General features: G+C 42.2%; 1 protein-coding gene across 3 annotated transcripts in view; it reads left to right on the top strand.

Moving 5' to 3' along the window:
• Positions 1-22,560, top strand: part of GRIA3 (glutamate ionotropic receptor AMPA type subunit 3) — a 282,865-nt gene that overhangs the window by 109,719 nt on the left and 150,586 nt on the right. For all 3 annotated transcript variants that reach the window (XM_040628391.1, XM_040628382.1, XM_040628376.1), the window contains one exon: positions 22,032-22,219. In XM_040628391.1, coding sequence (XP_040484325.1) covers positions 22,032-22,219 — 188 coding nt within the window. The remainder of the gene's footprint in view (positions 1-22,031; positions 22,220-22,560) is intronic.

The following is a 22,560-nucleotide window of genomic DNA, read 5'->3' as shown; positions in this document are numbered from 1 at the left end:
CACATGCCTCACTCTTTAAACATCTTAAGGAAACGTGTATCTGGGAAGGCACTGTGGTTAAAAGGTCTATCCCTTTCCATGCAGTCCTCTCTATGCTTCATGCTTTGCATCATCACTGATTTCGGGCAGGGTCAGTACTGGTCTAGTGCTTTGCAATAATGCCATGTTGTTTGATCCCACAGTCTCAACCCTAGAGGGGTCTGACTTCCATGCCCCAGGAACATCCTGGCTTGCCTCCGACATTTCCTCTATGGGGCGAATCTCCCACAACCCAAAGGCTCCAGTTTTAGTGCTAAGCCCAAGGAGAATCCAATGAAGGCATACGATGTGTCTGCCCTAATTTCAGGTTCCAAAATAACATTCAGCTATCTTTTTATAGTAAAATCTCAATCATTCAGAGTCTGATGGGTCAGAATCTTCAAATAGCCAGAATTTCTGCCTAGAGTTTTTAGGAAAGAAACAAGTGATTTAAAAAAAATTAAAAAGAGCAGGTGATATCAGAGATTTTGTAAAAGTGACAATTTCCTTGGGCTGCTCTAGGGTGAGTACACATTTGGCCAGCACTTCCACTTTTGACTTCTGTAGTCCTGGGCAAGGAATACCTATGTTCAGATGGATGATCCTGAGATATTGCAAGATCCCGGAGCATGAAGAAAGATTCCACAATATTCATTTGGTTATATTTGTTAAGGAAGAAAAGTGGACTTATATGCGTTAGAGGTATTTTCTATACCATATCAATAACAACACAAGGACTTTCTGTCAAGCACTCAGGCACCCAGAAAATTCCGTACACATTACTGGAAGGCACTTTCCCCCTCCTCCTCTGTCTCCAATTCTCTGAGCATGCCACATGCCCCTCTGGCTCTCAGTATGTGCGTCCGTCAAATAAAAACATTAGATTAGATGATATCTAAGGTCCCTTTCCATTCTGATGTTCTATGATTGTTTCATCTCTACAGTCTTGCATGGCCTCTATATTTTTGACATTATGCATAATTCTAGCAGGGCCTACCTCTATCATTCAGCGCCTTTGAAGTACCAAAAGCCAGGGAAACAGTCTTGGGACTATTAACCCAAGTTGACTAAGAGCAGAGGTTTTGCTGAGTCCGTCTGTGATAGGCCACCAGAGTCCTTCTGATGACTGTCCCCAAGAGAGCTGATGAGGCCACCTCCCGTGTAAGAACAGTAGTCCATCTGACAAGCATGGGATTATTAAATAAAGAATTAAATAAAAGGAAGTTTGGCAACTACTTCCAAGAGGGTTCTACTGGCCTGAAGCTAGTTTGAAATTAAGTTTGCATTATTAATTGAAAGGCAAGAGAGTCTTGGAATAAATCAGATAAAATAAATAAAAAGATGATTTTACTTACTGTCAATAATGCCGCAGGCAGTCTTGGGATTTGGTGGCAGTCTTAACAAAATGCCTTATCTTCTTAAGATTTTTTTCTGCCAACTCTCAGCAGGTCTAAAATGCATTTCTCGTCCTTCTTCCCCTAAACGGCAATAGTATACAGCTTCAGTGACAGAAAAATAAACCTTGCAAGTTCTATAATGATAAATATTTCTGAGGCCATCACTTATCCCCCAAGTAAACCTAGCCCCTGGATACTCCCTCCCATAAGAAGAACTTGCTCTAGAAGTTTGTCTGAGCCACAGTCATCAAACTTGGGACTTAGGCTTCTAGGAGTCTAAGAAAAACCTACTTTCAAATCGAGTTTATACCAGCTGATCGGATTTTGAACCCACGCTCACCCAAGGTCTAAGTAAAACTTTGCCTCCAAGTCTGACTGCTGGGGGTGGGGGGGTGGCTTGTTCCACTTAGTAAAGGGTGTGGTGCCAAGACTTGGCAGCTAACAGAACAAAGCCAAACACAAGCAAGGCCAAGAAATCAAAAGAACGACTGCATGATCACTCTATTGTCTGTATCAGTTATCTATCACAACATATAGATTTTTCTAAACATATCCAAAACTTTTTATACCAAGAACGAACCCCAAGACTTCAGAAGACACGTCTCCTGTATCCTGCTTGCCTAGTAATCCAGGTTACTTATCCTCAATGCCAATACCACTTTTGAGTTGGACCATTAACATCCATGTTTCGTAATTACTTTTTTCCCCAATATGTCAAATGTCCTCTCTTTCCTTTCCATTCATCTTTTAAAACTGAGAACCCACCCCCAACCTCTGCACTAGGGAAGATTTGGGGGAGTGCAATTCTACAGAGGTGAATGTTTTGTATAAGTCTGAGAGGCGAGCATGGAGAGAGTCATGAGTCCAAACTGCATGAGAGATCAACATAAGAAAGCGGGACGGTTTCTCATTTCCTCTAGCACCAGGCCTTTGTGTTTAAATCCATTCCCATATCATGTGGATACACATGCAATTATAAAGCATAAGAAAGATGCCAAAATTAACTATAAGTGAATTGAAGTGTATCCACTATTCAGTGCCATTCACATCTTGGATTCCCTGTCCCTACTGCAAATAATCCAGAAGAGTACATTTTAAAGAGCAGGTAGACAGATTGGCTGGAAACAGGAGGCCGGGGGAAGCAGGGTTGGGTAGATTAAATGGTCTATTGAGACCTCCACTTGCTCTATCATTCTGTTAGGAGTCATTGATGTTAATGCTCTTGGACTATTCTGTGTGGATAAGGCAAATTGTAATAGACCCACAAATTGATCATTCAACAATCTGATGCCTGTTTTGAAAGATGGTGCTTAAGGTCTTTTTTTATTCATCCCTTGGGTACGTGGATAATTCAAAGGCAGGTACTAGACATATCTGTTGGGTCTGTCTGAATAATTGGCCAGTTTGATCTTTAATATTATACAGTTACTACTCTAGCTTTATCTAAGGCTTTATGTTTCCCTTTATGTTGCCAGATCAAAAATTGCTATCACATCACACATCAAATACAGGGCTCAGAGGGCAGAACAAGTGACGATTAATGGCTGTGTACCAGTCACACTCTCCTCTAGTAGGAAGGAAGGGAGTACTCTAACGTTTAGTGAGCACCTACTACGTGTCAGGCACTGTGCTGAGGGATTACCACATACATCAGCTAAAGCACGTTCTGCATTGAAGGCAGGGTTGAGCTAGTCAAAGAACAGACAGTGCTTGGGAGAGGAAGAAGAGGAAGGTGTTGGATTTGGGAATTAACCAGTCCAACAACAAAATATCGATCCAAGAAGTACCAGAAGAGTCCCAGAGGAGTTTGCCTTCCAGAGAGGTACCAACATCCTTGGCCAGCCGAAGACAGGCTCAGGAGGCTCAGGGAAAGATGCACATCTTTTGAAATGATCACATTTCAAGCAAGCTACATTGAACTTGCTCGGCACTACGGACAGAGGAGGGAGACCCGGGGGTGGACCCACACACTTCTACCCACCCAGCTGTGCCCACATATCTGCCACCTCCAGATAACCCTCTCTCTGGCCCTGGGACACAGGCTGATCACACACCATTTTCTGAAAAGAATTCTCCTCCGTCTTGCTCCAGGGACTTTGGCAGAAGACTGGGGAGGATGCTTTGTGTATCCTTTGGCATTCAAGTGAGGAGCTAATGCCCAAAGCTTGGAGCCAAGGGAGGTTTGTCCAAGTGCCTGACCTAGAAGGGCCATAGCTTCACTTCTTTTCTGATTAGGATAATTAACCTCCCCTGCTCGTTCATTCTATTCCAATCCAAAAAGCCTAAATTAAAATGGCACGGGGGACTGTCAGGCTCTAGGGACAGGAAACCGTTTACAAGCCTTTCATCTCCATGCAGCCACCATCGAGGCAAAGTCAGGACAAAGTCCTCACAGCGTCTTCACCCTGGAAACAACCTTGGAATGCCTTCGGGGCCACTTCCAGAATTTTTATCCATGTCCATATCCCATCAGCTGGCAAATTTTGCTCAGCCCCATAGAACCTGCTGACTAACTCTGGAGTTGGTGCTGGAGGGATGCTCACAGGAGGTAGCATTTCTCTTTGTCTTGTCATGTGGGGTTTGTGGTTGGTTCAAGGAGAAGAAAAATGGCTGGCTTCAAGTTGGTAGGACTTGATGTGGGATTTATGGAATACGTTCTTTGGCAACAACCACTGGAGGCAAAACTTCAGGAGCCTTTCAAAACCTGGAATCCAATAGCAGCATCTCACATAGGACAGAGACACAACTGAGGGGTAACGGTACAGCATTAACTCCCCATCCCTCCCCTCTGAGCGGGTTCGAGAGTTTCTCATCAAGTATCTACAGCTTCCATGCTGCCTAGGCAGGTTGCTCTGGGTATAGTCCCCTGGATTCTTGTTCCTCTTTACTACAGGACTCAGTCCAGGGTCTTCCCTACATGCAGCCCTTCATGCCTGTAGGGGAAGCCACTACACTCTGTAATCTTTCTGCCAAGAGCTCTGTGGCTACGGCCCCTTGTGAGCTTCCATGGCTGAGGGGAAAGGCAAGACGACAGAGTAATAGATGAGATGCCCATTTGGCCTGAGTAGTAAATGGCTCTTTCCAGCCTGTTAATGCTAGGATCTAGGATTTTCCCTGGGACTGTCTTGGCTGGAGCCTTGAAATACCCCCAGTGGATGAAGACCCTGACTTGCTCCTCAGTATGTCATAGGGCCATCAACGGAAATTTCTCAGCATGTTGTCGAGAGATTTGTCCTGGGCCTAGCTTGAGCACGTGAGTCATCCTCCGGCCTTGGCCGATTCCTGCCCTGGTCCCGTCCTAGCCCTACACTATTCACTTCCCATCCCTACCCTCTCCCAAAGCCTAGGCTTTCCCTCCTTCTGAATCACCCATCTGTGTCAAGCAGTCGAAGTGTGGTTCTCAGTAGATAGAGAATAATGACCAGACCAGTGCTTCTCAAATTCTTCTGTGCTTACCGATCACCTAGGGAGCTTGTGAAAAGGTAGAATCAGATTCATTTAAGCCTGGGGTGGGGCCTGAGAGTCCGCATTTCCAACAAGCAGCTTTGGTGATGCTACTGTCGCTGGTCCGTGAACCATATTTTAAGTGGCAAGGGTGTCCGTACAGCATGTTTAGGGTCTTCTATAATTGACATGCTGATTTAGGGGCCATACTTTAAGTAGCAGGAACATTTGCCCTCTTCTGAATGAGTTAAACCCAACTGCACTGCTTGGAGTAAGAGATAGTGACCTCTCTTCTTGGCAGCTAACAATAGCAGCCTTTTATGCTGAGGTTAAAATAACCCTCTAGTGTAACCAGAGCTGTGCAGAGGGTGTGGCAAATGTGGACCTTGGCATAGACTATCCTTCTTGGGACCTGGGTTACTTGAATAAGCCTTCCTGGGCACCTGCCCTGCTTCCTGAAGCCAATCATGCAGGCCAAACTCATTTTGGGTCCAGCCATACCATTTATCGCATCTCCTTTCACAGTGGCTCTGGATGGCTGCTGCCGTCACATCACTCACGCTGTGATCTGCATCAGTGGTTAAGACAACGGAAGCAGCTACATCATCCAAGGCACAATCCATTTATTTCATGCTGAAAAAAACAATCTTCTATCCAAGTGGGGCCCGCTAAGCTGGGCAGTTGCCACAGCTTTGAGTTTATAGGAAATACGCCTTTTGCACTATTTAGCTCCTCAGTGGAGAGCAATGCACCCCTTGAGGAGGCCCCAGATGTCACTACTGCATCCATACCGGACCAGACAGAGCAAGCCCATTTCTCCTCTGAGGCACAAGGTGTATAACTCCTGGGATTGTTAAAACATTAATTTGCTGGAGAAACACACTGCCTTGTTTCTCTCCTAAACTAATTCCTGAATCCTTTCCTCTTTAGCTTTGCAGCTGATTGTGTTCTTTACTCAAAATAAACCTTAAAGAACATTGTATTTGGTTTAGGGGATGCTCTATTACATTGATATTTGCAGAGCTAAACACTGCAGATGGGAAGATTCCCCTAAGAAGATTCCAGAGCATTATGACTATGTGATTTTGAGCCAAAATATAAACATGTTTTATGGCCTAAGGGGGTTGTCAAGCAATGTTTTAAAACACACTGGCAAATTTAAGATGGTTTTAAAAGTAGGCCTACTTGAGGATCCAGAATGGTCCCATACCTACCTTCCCCAGTAGCTGCGTGGGAACAAGTCTTGCTGGACTGGCCCATTGCTGGCTCCGGTAGGGTCTCTAAGCCAAAATATTCATCATTAATTGTTTTCCTCTTGTCCACTGTCCCTGCCCTCCTATGCCGGTTACTTAACTCTCCTGGAGGATTTAATCAATACTTTCATCTGCATAGGACCCTACAACTCCACCTCTCCTTCAAAATAATACACAGACCTAGCACACTGGCCAGTGGGATCAAATTTCCAGCCAAGAGGAACTCACTTAGCCATTTTGTTAAGTTCTGTCACTGAGCACTTTGCCTCAATGAGCACAGAAGCTTTTTGGGCATGGTTGACTAGTCCCTCCACTAACCCAATCATTATGATGACTAGCTACATGGTTCCTAATTAGATTCATTTTATTCAAATAAATTCCTAGCCGGTGCCGGTTCCCAGTGGTCCATCACTAGAGTCGGCATCTTAACTGTAAGTGATTCAGGGTTCTCCTTCTGTAAACCTCCCAGATTCTAGTTTGCTGAAGCGCCCCTAAATTCAGTCACAGCCACAAGGTTGTTTGTCATTTGCAACTCAGTAACTCGGTTAGGTAGACCCCCTGGCTAAATAAAGCCCAGGCCATGACTTTGATGGCTGCTAGGGCCTTCTCGTCCATAGGCCTCTACTTTTCCCTCCATCTCGGCCAGCCAACCTTCTTAGTAATCTGTGCCATGGGTGGCAAAACAGGTGGGGCCCAATGATGGGGCTGGCTTTGTTTGCACCTCTTACCCTCACACTCATAGCTCAAGCAAAAGTGTCCATTTCCAAGTGAAACACTAATTAAGAACAATGAAATTAAGTGAACAGAAATTTTTATAAAGATGTTTCCTCACTGCTCCTCTTTCAGATGATCTTTCCTTTCCTCTAAATCCTAGCCTCCATTTGTCTATTAGAATAGAATGTTCTTGATCTACCCTCTCCAAACTCTGTCTGACAGTACCTATGTATATAGTCCTTAAGGGACCCCTCAAAATAGAGTATTGAAGAAACTGAGTCCCAGAATGGGAAAGGAACAACCACAAGCTCACCCGGTTTAATGAGCCTCTCAAGACTTTCTTAGAAGGTAAATCCTAGATTGCAAGCAAGTGGAAACATTTATAATACCTCCTCTGAACTTTATCCTAGAGGCAAAGACAAACGTTTGAAGGTTTTTGAGAATGAGCATGGCTATTATGTAATCAAAATAATGAGAACGTGAAAGCCGGTCTTAGCAGCTTGGACAGAAGGGGAAGGACTGTTTGCAGCAGCCCAAGCAAATACCAGCAATAACTTTAAAATAGCTGATAGTCATGGGAATATAAAGAAAGGTGAAGACACAGAAAGGATGAATTAGTTTCACTTCATGTTTGCTTAGGGCAATGGAAGAGTCACAGATAACACTCAGATTTGATAACTAGGAAATATGACAGAAATAGGGAAGTCAGAAGAAAACAGCTGCTTTGGAGGCAGGGGCATCTGAGACAGTGTGAGAAATAAATAAGGGCACAAGCAATGATAAAACCCACCCAGACTAGTAACTCCAGCTCAACTCCAAAAGTGGTGATTAACTGATGAGCGATATGCCATTATCCAGAGAACCCTGTGTTCCTGTTAAGCATTTGCTTACAGTTGATTGCGCGACATGCCTCCTAGCGGTCCTGAAAAATCCAGGGGTGTCTTCAGGTAGTTATACAACAATGTGTTCTAAAGCCCTGTCTGTTGTGAAGAAATACAGAGAAAAATGTATGACTCCTTCGTCCCTGAGTAACTACATGTTGGAGTAATTTCAGCCACTAATGAGGAGAAAGGAGAGCGTGAGCTTGGAAGCCAGATCTGGGTGTGGATCCCAGTTCCAGAATTTACTAGTTATGTGCATTTATTTATAAACACGTACCTCTCTGAGGCTCAATCTCCTCGTCCGTTCATTGGGGATAATTACTTATGCTTAGGATTGTTGGGAGGATTAGATGTAAGAATGTGTACAGTGGCTTAGCACAGTGCCAGGCCCAAAGTAAGCATTCGATAAATGTGAATTTATACTGCTATCCCAAACTTGACAGGGAAAGTAAAAGCGGTTCAATTTAAAATCTAAGGAATGAGGGGTGCCGGGGTGGCTCAGTCTGTTGAGCATCCAACTCTTGGTTTCGGCTCAGGTCGTGATCTCAGGGTGGTGGGATCGAGCATCGCATTGGGCTCTGTGCTCAGCTCAGAGTCTGCTTGAGATTCTTTCCCCCTCCCTTGCCTTGCTCCCTGCGTCCCCTGCTTGAACTCTCTCTTTATCTAAAATAAATAAAATCTTTAAAATCTAAGGAATGAAAGTGAGAAAATTTATATATGATAATTCAAAAAAAAATCTTGTTATTCCAGCAATGGCTTAAAGGTGGCATTCAACCATAACCCCCGAGAGAGAGTGGTCACCCTCTGTAGTCTAAGATTCTCAAGCTAATAGAGGTTGGGTGTGAGAGCTTGAAACCTTCATTTCCCCACTATCTCAATCAGGTGATCTGTTTGATGAGATATGTGTTGAGCTGAGTTTTGATGAATGAGTGGCTGATGGGATGTAGAAAAGCAAGGCTTTTCTAGGTGTGGAGAGCAGCCAGAGAAAGTCACTAGAGATTGAAGATGCTGGAGAAAGCTGTGTCCTGCATGAGGACTGTGTGATTCGGCAGGATGAATCAAGCCATGAGTTTCAAAGCCTGTGTAGATTAGAATGGGCCCCAGTACCAAAGGGGAGTCTCAGTTAGATTTGAGGAGGAAGAGATGCTCTAATACACAGACTTACCTGTGGAATCCCTGGCTCCTCCGTGCAAAGGTATTGAAGCAAAGAGGAGCACAGCCCTTAAAGGAGTCACCAAAGTCCTGTAGGCAAAGTTACAGGGAATACCCACAATTTTCCTGTTGGATTTTAACTTTTACTCAATACCAAAATGAATCTTTATCCAGAAAACACAACAGAAACATCATTTCACATTACTATTGAAAGTTAAAGCAAGAAAAGGGTTGTGGTCATGGTCAAGTTGGGATCCACCACTGGAGAAACCATTTTCTCCCTCTGGACTTCCGTTTCTCATTTGTACAATGAAGAGACTGGGACCATTGCTACATTCTGGCTCTTATTTGAGAATGATAAGAGATTTGGGAGAATCCTGGCCATCTCAGACAACCTAACCTCTACAGTCCAGGAAAGATTCAGCCGCTCTTCTGGGAGCCCAAGGCCTGCACAAGAAGAAACATTAGCCTCTAAACTTCCCCATACTGTTAAATCCACTGTCATATCCCACTGGAAAAACTCAATTGAAAGAAAACAACTAATCAAAATGAGTTGATCTTGGTGATATTTTTATGTGTGTGTTTCTTTTTTTAGTCTGAAAGGGCACATGCAAATGCTTATTTACCTTGTAAGTTCTGAACATCCTACTTTGGGTGTTTCCCAAGCACTTTTTAGACCACAGGATTAAGTCAAAGGGAACTTTCTTTCCTTAAAGGAAAAGTGTGCTTTCTGCTGTCCTTAGGACTGTATCTTTAGCCCCTCTGTATCCTCTAGGCAAAAGCTTGCCCTTAATATTACCTTTGACAGCCTTCCAGTAGCATCAGGATCAAGAGATCTCTGCACTTCCAGGCAGAATAAGCCACAGTCCTTTCCAGTCACATCCAGACCCCTTTCCTCTTTGACATAAATCTGCCTACACTTTCCACCTCTTCTCTTCATTGCTGGTAGCCAGCATCCATGCCTCACACCCAAAACTTGGGAATGTTATGAGGTTCGGCTTAGCCTTGCTTTCTCAAAATTAAGAATGTCAAAGAATGTTTCCAGAGAAGTCACTCTCTTGGTAAGAAATCATATATACAATGGAATATTGTTCAGCTATCAAAAAGAACGATTTCTCAACATTTGCTGCAACATGGATGGCACTGGAGGAGATAATGCTAAGTGAAATAAGTCAAGCAGAGAAAGACAATTATCATATGATTTCTCTCATCTATGGAACGTAAGAACTAGGAAGATCTGTAGGAGAAGAAAGGGATAAAGAAAGGGGGGGTAATTAGAGGGGGGAGTGAAGCATGAGAGACTATGGACTCTGAGAAACAAACTGAGGGCTTCAGAGGGGAGGGGGGTGGGGGAATGGGATAGACTGGTGATGGGTAGTAAGGAGGGCACGTATTGCATGGTGCACTGGGTGTTATACGCAACTAAGGAATCATCGAACTTTACATCAGAAACCAGGGATGTACCGTATGGTGACTAACATAATATAATAAAAAATATTTAAAAAAAAGAAATCTTTTTTCTTAATAGAATGCAAGCACATATTTTCTGAGCTTACGTCCCACCTCAGTCCCACCTTACTTCTCCATAGGCACAGGCCACAATGTAAACTATAAACTACTGTGTCTAAATGGAAGCCCAGGGTGTGATGCTTAATGCAAAATATACCCACTTCCGGGAACCCATTCAAAGTTCCTCCTCTGGGAGGAGGGATGGCAGGGTAAGGGGTTATCTTCATTGTGGCCACTAGGTTCCATTTGGAATAGCTTGGCCTTGGGGAGAAGATATACTGTGGCTGATTGGTAGCACTTCTTCCTCTAAGTGAGGCTCCCTTTTAATCATGTGTAAAGCCTTCCCACCACCACCACACAACCAGAGCTGCAAGTGCATTATTTGGTTAACATCTATAGTCGGCTCTCCCCCAACTGCCCATAAAGTGCCTGCTAACACCTGGGCCACTCACCACTTGCTTTACTAGGAGAGTCAGTCACATGAGTACTGGAAATTACTGATTTCAAGGGCGATTAAAAGCCAAGTGAGGAAATATTAAATAAGAAGCCTATCAATGGGCACAATCAATCATCACATGACATCTCTTAAGTGCACAGCAGTCCCCAGAGCAGCTTTGAGATGACTTGGACCCTCTGTGAGTTTGCATTGCAGTCAGTCCCTCCCAGGACAATTACCTAGATACCAAATAGAAACATGAAGGAATTGTGCTCAGGCATTTGTAGTATCCCCTTTAATCCAAATTCCAGTTGCTTTCAGTTGTTTCTATTTTTTTTAGATTTCTTTTTTTTTAATTGAGGTAAAATTGGTATTTCTAAAAGTTTCAGATGTACCACATTATAAGTCAATAGCTGTGTGCACTACAAAGTGATCACAACTAAAAATCTAATTACCATCCATCACCATACAATTGGCCCCTTTTGCTCTTTGTGCCCACCTTCCACCCCCACTTCCCCTCTGGTAACCACCAATCTGTTCTCTGTGTCTATGAGTTAGTTTTTGTTTTGTTTGTTCATTTGTTTCCCTTTTTTAAAATTCCATATATGAGTGTCTTTCTCAGTCTGACATCTTTCATTTAGCATAATACCTTCAAGGTCCCTCCATGTTGTTTCAATGATAAGATCTCATTCTTTTTTATGGCTGCGTAATATTCTATCATATATATATATATATATATATATATATATATATGTATATGTGCACATATATTATGGAATACATATATATGGATATATGTGGATATATATATACACATACATATATGTGCATATATACCATATCTTTCTTTTAAGATTTTATTTATTTATCTGAGAGAGAGCAAGAGCATGAGTGAGGGGAGGGGGAAAGGGAGAGGGAGAAGCAGACTCCCCGCTGAACAGGGAGCCCGAGGTGGGGCTTGGTCCTAGGACCCTGAGATCATGACCTGAGCCAAAGGCAGACAGATGTTTAACCGACTGAGCCACCCAGGCACCCAATACCATATCTTTTTTATCTACTTATTTGATTGGACATTTAGGTTGTTTCCATGTCTTGGCTGTTGTAAATAATGTTGCAGTGAACATAGGGGTACATGTATCTTTTTGAATCAGCCTTTTTCTATTTTTCAGATAAATACCTAGATGTGGAATTAGTGGATCATATGGTATTTCTATTTTTAATTTTTTGAGGAATCTCCATTCTGTTTTTCACAGTGACCGCACCAATTTACATTCCTACCAATAATGCACGAGGGTTCCTTTTCCTCCACATCCTCTCCAACACTTGTTGCTTCTTGTCATTTTTTTTAAGATTTTATTCATTTATTTTAGAAAGAGAGAGAGATTGAGCAGGGGGAGGGACAGAGGGAAAGAATCTCAGGCAGACTCCACACCCAGCACACAGCCTGATGCAGAGCCTTATCTAACGACCCTGAGATCACGACCTGTGCCAAGGTCAAGAGTTGGACACTTAACCAACTGAGCCACCCAGGTGCCCCTTGTCTTTTTGATAGTAGCCATCCTAACCTAACCAGTGTGAGGTGATATCTTATTGTGGTTTCAATTTGCATTTCCCTAACAATTTGATGCTGAACATCTTTTCACGTGCCTGTTGTCTATCTGTATTCTTTGAAAAAGTGTCTATTCAGATTCTCTGCTCATTTTTTAATTGGATTGTTTATTTTCATTGGTGGTGAGTTATATGAGTTCTTTATATATATTGGATATTAATCCCTTGTTGGGTATATGATTTGCAAAAATCTTCTTCCATCCAGTAGGTTGCCTTTTCATTTTGATGATGGTTTCTTTCACTGTGCAAAAGCTTTTGAGTTTGATGTAATCCTATTTTAAAATTTTTGCTTTTGTTTCTTTATTATTATTTTTTCTATCAGACCTTGTGTGGTTGAGGATCAGAAGGCTTGACTGTTCTGCTTTTTCCAGACATTAAGCAAATCTACTCCACATGGTCTTCTAAATTTCCTCTTAGCTGACACTGCAAACCAGGTTTACTTTCACTCAATAACACTGGTGTATCTATTTGGGCATGCCTCCTCAGCTTATGATGAGGAGAGTAGAGGAGAATGTAATTCACCAGCAGGGAGAGAAAATTCATAATGAAGAATAGGATGAGAAGGAAAAAAGGAAAGGCAGGATTACATGCACTGCCAGTTTCAGAGCCAACTTTAAACTTGACAAGTAGTCGGTCAGTAGTTGCCACTTCGAGTGGGATATTTGGATATCAGGAATACCTCAGGCTGCCAAACAATACCTCCTGCTTACTATTGTCTACAATTTCTCCATTAGAGTTTGCCCCTTTATTTCCAGCCTTTGATTCTACTTTAAAACATAAATCCTTCATGGAAGGGGTCAAAATTAAGTTTTAATCTGTCACGGGCAGTCTAGTATGAGTAAAGGGGTTGATGTGGAGGGAGGATTTGTACTGGGAAAGAGGAAAAGGACATAGAACTGGGACATGGAGGGAGGGCACCTTCTGTTCACTGACTCCCAAATTAGCTAAGGTCCCATCCTAATAATGCAGCTGCAAGGAAGAGAAGATTTGCAGAGGGTCAGCTCTTAATTAAAGGGAAACTTAAACAAACACAATTATGAGGAATGAGGACCTCAGGGAAATCTTAATTCACTAAGGGTAAACTGGGCCGGGAGTGGGTGAATATTTGTTTTTATCCTGTTCCATAAAATCCACAGACTGACATCCATATGCAAACACAGAGGGGTTCTTGATCTTTCCATCTTGAACTCCTCATACACAGAAGAGTTTCTGCATTAGCATCTCAAATGTAGACAATTGCTATATTGATTTTGGTGGAAACCAAATGTGTTTGAATCAACTTAAAACAAAACAAACAATAACAAAATGACAAAATGTGGATTCAAATGTTCTATCGGAATCTTTCCATGAATTCTTTTTAAAGAAAAGTACGTTTGTGGGGCACCTGGGTGGCCGAGTTGGTTAAGCATCTGACTCTTGATTTCAGCTCAGGCCATGATCTCGGGGTCATGAGATGGAGCCCCATGTGTCCTGTGCTCAGTGCGGAGCCTGCTTGAGGATTCTCCCTCTCTCTCTGCCTCTCCACCCACTCATGCTCTCTCTCTCTAAAACAAATAGATCTTAAAAAGAAAAAAAAGAAAAGTACATTTGCAATATGAATAAACATACCCTGAAGTACTGGGTTTGAGTTCAGATTTTTGAATATCAGGTTTCTTAGATATGACAAAACATAACCCAAAATAACTGAATCGGGTTTCTCATCTGTCTCTTTCCTCTTCACTTGTGTCTCAGAAAACACCTTCATATTCCACGTGTAGCTTCCCTATTCACTTACTTTGCCACAATATACAGGAAAAATTTATCTGAAACTTCATGGAGACCAAAGAAGTTGTGAGAAGTGAAGAGAATGGTTCGCATAAGTTTTGGGTTTAAAGCTCAGGTGAACACTAGAATAAGAGCAGAAGAGAAATTTTCATTTGCCTCTTTCCAGCTCACATAATTTTTTGATGAACAAGAATATTAAATTCATAAAAATGTTACACTTCTGTTCATTCAAATGTGTCACAGACAACATTAAATGTCAAATAAACTGAATTAAAATATATGTGACATATGGGGCGCCTGGGTGGTACAGCGGTTAAGCGGCTGCCTTTGGCTCAGGGCGTGATCCCGGCATTCTGGGTTCGAGCCCCACATCAGGCTCCTCTGCTATGAGCCTGCTTCTTCCTCTCCCACTCCCCCTGCTTGTGTTCCCTCTCTCGCTGGCTGTCTCTATCTCTGTTAAATAAATAAATAAAATCTTTAAAAAATATATATATGTGACATATAGTACAGACACTTAATATTGTTAATATATTAGGACTCTTGTGAATCAATGAGAAATGATCAAGGGCCTGGCTGGCTCAGTCAGTAGAACATGCGACTCTTGATCTTGGGGTCATGAGTTTGAGCCCCACGTTGGGCATAGAGCACTGCTTAAAAAAAATAATATAAATAAAAATAATTTAAAAAGAAAAAAAAGAACACCATTAATATCACAGTAGAAATCTGAACAAAGGAAATAAACAGGAAATTATCAATATAAGGAATAAACATGGACACAAAAATTTTTAAAAATCATTAACTTTACCAACAAAGAAATGCTAACAAGAAAGGGAATATTTTTATATCTCCCTATCAAATGAGCACATGTCTTATTCACTGCCAGCGAAGGGGCAGAGAGACAAGTACTTTTGTATTCTGCTGGTGGGGACATAAAGTGGTACAACCTTTCTGGAGGGCAATTTGGCAATATGTATGAAAAGCCTTAAAGTTGTCCATAAATGTTTGACCTGATATTACCACTTCTAGACATTTATCCTGTGGAAATAATTAGAGATGCTATATGAATGTTGTTATCACAGCATTATTTGTAATAGGGAGAAATTAGAAACAATTGAAATTTTCATATTGGGGGAATGGTTTAATAAATTAAATATGTCTAAGGGATGGAATACTATGTAACTATTAAAAATCATGTCTGACAACATTTAACAACATAAAATGATGTTCAAGATACAATGTTACCTTTTTAAAGACAAGACACAAATAGCACAATCCATTTTACTAAAAAAAAGAGCGTGTGGTATATTTATATAAAATAAAATGGAAAGAATATATCAAATATTAACAGTGGTTATCCTTGAGGAACAGAGTCACCTCTACTTGTATTTTATTTTTTATGTTTTTTGTGTCTTTTCAAATGTCCAAAATGAGCACATATTAATTTTATACTTAGAAAGAAAAACACAGATGCTACCTCAGAAGAAGAAGGACATTTGTAAAGGGCTTTGAACTCATTAGGGTCTGCTTCCCACGTACTCAATATACCCAGATTCCTCATCTACCACAGGAAGAAGTGATTTGTAACCCTAGACTGATCCTTCCCCTCTTGCCTTTGTACCTTTGTTTGCTTATTTCCAGAGGGTATATATCCCTTCTTGGATCATGCTTTTCTCACCCAGAACCTTTCCACCAGTCATGAGGGACACCTAAGAAAGAAACCTGCTTCTGGGGTGTCTGGTTGGCTCAGTCAGTTAAGCTTCTAACTCTTGATTTCAGCTCAGGTCATGATCTCATGGTCCTAAGATCAAGCCCTACGTTGGGCTCCTCGCTCAGTGTGGAGTCTGCTTGTCCTTCTCCCTTCCCCCACTTGCTCTTTCTCTCTCTCTCTCAAATATATAAATAAATAAAATCTTTAAAAAAAAAAACCTGCTTCCATATACCTCACTGTATTGGGTAGCCTTTAGAATAGGTCAACAGTTCTCAACCTTGGTTGTACAAGAGAATCACCCAGGGAATTTAAAATAAAATAAAAACAAAGCCTGGGTCCAGGGTGAGCCTTGGACATCTATTTTTTAAAGCTTCCAAGGTGATTATAATGTGCAGCCAGAGTCAAGAGCCACAGAGGTAAGTAAAGATGCAGAAAAATAGAGTAATGCTTCCTTCAGCTGAGTTCAGTCAAGTAACACAGGCAGGACGGACACTGACCCCCCACTCCACCGGCCTCTGAGATTCCCATCAGCTACCAGCTGTTCATTTGTTCAGTGCTATAGCCTGGGGATCATAAAGCACGTCACCGACTTTCAGAGCCATCATGTGAATGACCTCATGAGATGGGCAGACCCCAAAACAATGCTCAACATTCTTTTTCCTTTCCTTCCAAACTGGCTTATGTGAAGGCTACTGCTAAAATGCAACTGTGTTAGCTGGGGGGGGGTAACACATTAAGCCATGAGCCATTCTTACGCTAGCACCTGGAAAAGGACAGAATGCTGAGAGAATGGGACCGAGGACAGGCCAGTTTATTACGCTTCTGTTTTTAGATCAAATACTAAATTTGTTCAGCATGAAGCAGTTTTTCATTTCATTTGTGTAGTGAACAAAATCCTGACCTTCTTTTCCCCCCGTGAAAGTGATTTTGACAATTGTAGATTTGAGATATTTTTGTATCTGCTGCCATGCCTGCCATGAGGTCAACCCAATAGTCACAGATTAAATTCCCTGGGAGCATCTGCAGAGATGGAGATCAGCATGCTGATGTTTCTTGGGGAGTATCTTCACTACCAACACTTGTGGGAGAAAAAGAAGGAAGTGGGTTTGGGTAGAAAGAGGAACTGGGCTGTGGTGCTGTCCTCACGAGGCATCTGCCTAACCTTCAGGGAGCTCTGAAGTTGGGATGGCCTTCCAGAGTGATCCCATCTGGGGTAGAGGTGTTGTGCCTTTTTACCCTGTAACAAGCAGTCACTGGATGCAGGCTGCTCTGGGAAGGGAGCTTGACTTGAAGCTTTCTTTAGCCAACAACCTTTCCAGAAACTGAAGGAATAAGCCTTTTGGTGCTGAAGGGGGATCTGGTGGTACAGCACAGCATCCCTACACTCGCCTTTCCCACAATGGCTTCCTTGTTTAGCAAGAGTAGCCCAATGACCAGTCCAGTAGGATTGAACTGGTCATAGTTGGGGCCCTTTTCTTCATCCATAATCACCTTGCTGCCCCTCTACCATCCTGTTCCTGCATTATCTTGGTTGAACACAGAAGACAATCCAGCATTCGCCCAGTTACCTATGTGGTAACTCCCAGTCTTTAAAATGAGGAAGAAGGGGTGCTTGGGTGACTCAGTCAGTTAAGCATCTGCCTTTGGCTCAGGTCATGATCTCCAGGTCCTGGGATCGAGCCCCATGTCGGGCTCCCTGCTCAGCGGAGAGTTTGCTTCTCTCTCTTTCTCTCTCTCCCTCTCTCTCTCTCTCCCCCTCTCCCTCTCCTTCTCCCTCTCCAGTAAATAAATAAAATCTTTTCTAAAAAATAAAATATAAAATAAAATAAAGATAAAGAAGGTGGACAACAACAGTGGTCTGGAATCAAGATGAGAGAACTTGCTGCTCAAGCCAAAGGAGCTTTCAGTCAGGCACGCTACAGCTCACACAGAGTGGAGGACAATTCTAAAGCTGCTAAAACAGCAGGCTTATTTTTACAAAGCCAAGGCTTCGTTAAGCACCTCACCTCCTACAAGCACCAACGCCTGCTTTGGCTCTGCCTCCAGAGACAAACTTTTCTTTTTTTTCCGCCCTCAAACTCATATTTACTCTCTTTGGGCAGCTGCAACGGGGAACAGTCGAACCATAATAAATTAGGTACAGAAACAAATAAGAGCTTTTGGGGGGGTTACTCAAGGATCTGTACTAAATTGAGGTGACCGTGGCCCCCAGGGCTGTCAAGGACGCAGCCACATGCTCCAGCAGACACAGGGAGACTGCCTGGTGAAACGCGCTGCCGTACAACGCCACAGGGCTGACTTGCTCAGAAAATATGAGCACGGCTCATCGCCCAGGAGGCCCCAGACACCAGCTCATTAAAAAATCAGGGGCTTTCTCTATTTAATTTTTGAATAGGTAAGACACTCACATGATTCAAAGAACCAAAGTATACAAAGATCTATAAAATTCGTGTTTATTAAGAGGCCGCTTACTGGTGGCAGCAGACAGCATACAGAGCTGTGCTCATCTGTCACCTGTGTCTTCCAGGAGCTTGCACTCGGAAGGACAGAATGAGTCATATCTTTTCACCTTTATTGTTTTTGTACTTACAGAAAATAATACCTGCTTCTTGTAAAATCGTCAACATTCCATAGGTAAGGGGTGGTGCCAGTACAAGTTCTTGGTAATCCTAAACCTCAGAGGTAACTACTGCCAACTCCTTTGCATTCTTTCTATACATATACAAAGAGGTGGGGCTGTTCTTTACAAAAATAGGATTATAGTATAAGTGCTATTCTCAGCTTTTTTTCTCCATAAAAATATATGGCAGAAGTCCTTTCTTTTATTATCTAGAGATTGGGCCATCTTTTTAACAGCAGCATAGCATTCCAAGCGTCTATACTAGAATTTATTTATCCAGTTTTATTTGGAATTTTTAATTGCCTGTCATACAGTTCTTCTGATCAGCTTCTTTATTGCTTGGAACTAATTTCCCTTGCATTTAAGTCTACCCGTCTCTGGAGAAATGAATGAGAGATCAGTTAGGGAAGTTTCGTGGGGGACGAGAGTCATCCATCAAGGTCTATAGAAAGTAGAAACAGAGACACACAGGTATAGTTGCCTTGAGCAGGTAACGATGAGAGTACTGGGAAAGTGTGCAAAACCCTCTTCCAGATTTGAGCGAATGTAAAAATGGGGGAGACGTACAGACTGGTACGGGGTGAGGGATTCAAGAAAGGGAGACAAAAGCAGGTTGGAATGGAACAAATGTTGGAACGTGGATGGTGAGTCATTACATAGCAAAGCTTTTATGGAGAGAACCGACATGCTTTAGTTGAATCCAAGCTTGGTGTCGATTAACAGTATAATGTGGCAATTTAAAAATATTAGCAATCCTGGGGCACCTGGGTGGCTCAGTCATTGAACATCTGCTTTTGGCTCAGATGATGATCCCAGGGTCCTGGGATCAAGCCCCGCATCGGGCTCCTTGCTCAGTGGGGAGTCTGCTTCTCCGCCTCCCTCTGCTGCTCCCCCTGCTTGTGCTTTCTAGCTGGTGCTTTCTCTCTCTCAAATAAATAAATAAAATCCTTTAAAAAAATTTTAAATAAATAGATGGATAGATAGATAAAAATATTAGCAATCCTAGGCTGCCAAAATAACAGCCAAAATCAAAGCAGGCAATAATCCCATTGTCATCCACACTGGTCAGATCACATCTGATTTATTCAAGTCAATAAAATATTGACAAATATCCATGAGAGAGACAGAAGAGTGAGGGAACCTATCATGTTATAAAAGTAACTATTGTAGTATTGGGACATCTTTATTCTGAAGAAAAGAAAAATAAGGGGAGATATGTTAACTGTCATTAAAAAATGTGGACTGTCACACGGAAAAAGGATTAAACTTTTGTCCGTGTCACCCCAAGTGGTGGAATACAACTGGCAAATAGAAATGATAAGAATATAGATTTTGATGTGACGCCTGGGTGGCTCAGTTGGTTGAGTGTCTGCCTTCGGCTCAGGTTATGATCCTGGTTTCCTGGGATCAAGTCCCGCATGGGGCTCCCAGCTTAGCAGGGAGCCTGCTTCTCCCTCTCCTCCCTGCTCGTGTTCTCTCTCTCTCTCTCTCTCTCAGATAAAATCTTAAAAAAAAAAAAAAGAACGTAGACTTTTGACTCAATACACAAAAATACTTGTCTTTTGCTAAAGGGCCTTTTAAAAAGTTTAAACATATCAGAGACTCCCTGATGTAATTTCCTTTCCATTATTATTCAGCCAATACTTTCTTCGTAAATAGTACAGAAGTAAAATTCAACCTAGTCCTTGCTGAATTTCATAAATTCTTAATTAGTAGGATTCAAAATAATGAGACCTTATTGTACACTGCTTAAGAAAGATTTTCAAATACTTTAATCACCTTCTTCCTGTTTATTTCTTAATCCTGTGCTTTGGCCCACCATGTGCCCTCAACTCCCACTGAAGCAGAGAACACACAGAAAACCCACAGGAAAATGTAAATCTGAGAAATAAATATGCATGGTTGGTTTAAAAAGAGTAAGAATTAACATTTAAAGCAATGGTAATTTACTCTGATCTGTAATTTTGAGCTCCTATGCTGAAATTGCTCATTTGGAAATTACCAAGTGCTTGGGTCTCATTTGTGATCTTCTTCCTGCATACACCCAGCACACAAAGGAGTCATAATGACCGGCTGAGTCACTGCTGCCATCTCCCTCAAGCGTGCTCTCCAAATGTCAATACCATTTTCTATGGTGCAGTGATGAAGATTCCCAGCCGTAGCTTGCTTACACCACAGGACAGGCCCTGAAATGTGTTCGGAGGGCACCGTGATCTTCCTCCAACCCCTATTGCTCCAGTGGCCAAATGGTCATGCCACAGATCATTCTGGCTTTGCAGATCATTCCCATTACCCATTGCCATTAGTTATTGCCGGAATATAAATGGAAAACCATTTAAATTTATGGGAAGAAGGGAGCTGCTTTTGACCAGATCCCAACAAAATGATGTGCACACTTGATGAAATTATACTCACGTTATGGATTCCTACCAGAAGCAAAACTATGTACATGGTATTAGAGACGTAAGTACTCTAAATGACCAGTACGTAGAAAATCCTGTGCTGTTCTATGGCGCCTACTTTAAGATATCCTGCTCTTCCCAACTTCTCAACCCCACTTCCAAAAGGGTTACCCAGAACTCAAGCATTACATCTTTTCCGTCTTTCCCATTCATCATAGATCCAGGGTGTTAGTAGTTAATAGTTGTCAGATGTAAATTAACTAAAAAGGAACCAAGAATCCCTGGTAAATTTAATGAAGAAAGGGGAAGAACTGAGGAGGACTTAACATGACTGAACTTTCTCATAATGCTAGGATCAAAGGACCAGTATATCTTTGTTAGAAACTGTCTTTGTCAGGTTTTCTTAGTTCTTTTACTTGGGAGACATAATGTATCTTGTTGGATAGTCATATCCATGTAAGAATCAGCCATGTTATAATAAGGTTCTATCTCTACCGAAGCTATGTCTTGTTCGAAGAATATTTAGTGGAAGATGAAAGACATGAGCTGCAACAGGAAACACTGAGGCCAGAAACAAGGGAAAAGCCTTGGCATTCATTCCAGAGACATTTTGATAATGCATGTCAATCAAAACAGTTAAGTACTACAATTCAGCCAGGATTGCTTGAGTCTGGGCTTGATAAACGACCAGCCTGGTACCCCCAAGTTGTAGAATCTTCCTTTAAAGCAAGATAGAGGGCACCTGGGTGGCTCATTCCGTCAAGCGCCTGCCTTTGGCTCAGGTCATGATCTCAGTGTCCTGAGATGGAGCCCCACATCGGGTTCCCTGCTCAGTGGGGAGTCTGCTTCTCCCTATCCCTCTGCCCCTCCTCCCCTGCTCATTCTCTCTCTCTCTCTCTCTCTCTCTCTCTCATAAACAAATAAAATCTTAAAAAAAATAAAGCAAGACAGAGATGCCGACTCTCTGGATGGTTAAGTCTGGGGTCAAGAGTAAGCCTGCTTTCCACAGTGGATAAGATTCGAAGGGACCCAACGGACTGTAATAAAAACACAGTGGAACCTTTAATACCTACAGGAAGAGTTTAAAAAGAAAAACATCATCATCGCTGTTCTTCCTTCTTTCAGGATTTTCCATTCTCCAAGCGATTATGGAAGCAGCAGTGCAAAACAACTGGCAAGTGACAGCCAGGTCTGTGGGCAACATAAAGGATGTCCAAGAATTCCGGCGCATCATTGAAGAAATGGACAGGAGGCAGGAAAAGCGATACCTGATTGACTGCGAAGTCGAAAGGATTAACACAATTTTGGAACAGGTACGTTTGAGATCTATTCCACCCCCAGCCCACATGTTAAATCATCAACCTCAGGCAGCTCCCATATCTGCTCATAAATGAAGTAGCCAAAAGACTAAATGGGCCAACAGTCTTTGATAGTTTCTCTAATCTTTTTTCCTCCCTAGTGGCTGCAGGGGGAAAAAAAGAAAAGAAAATATAAGCTGTTGAAAATTGTACGACATGATTAATCTGGAAGTCTCTGCAATTTAATGCTACCTATCAGATAAACACACCCTTCCACACCTCCGTTTCATAGATCGCTGACTGCTTCAAAGTAATCCCCTTCCTTTTCCATACCTTCCTCCCAGCACAGAACAGAC

The sequence above is a fragment of the Ursus maritimus genome (genome assembly GCF_017311325.1).
Source record: "Ursus maritimus isolate PB19 chromosome X unlocalized genomic scaffold, ASM1731132v1 scaffold_X1, whole genome shotgun sequence".
In the NCBI taxonomy this organism is placed as follows: domain Eukaryota; kingdom Metazoa; phylum Chordata; class Mammalia; order Carnivora; family Ursidae; genus Ursus; species Ursus maritimus.
The sequence above is the reverse complement of the archived record's forward strand: the minus strand, read 5'-3'. Positions and strand labels throughout refer to the sequence as shown.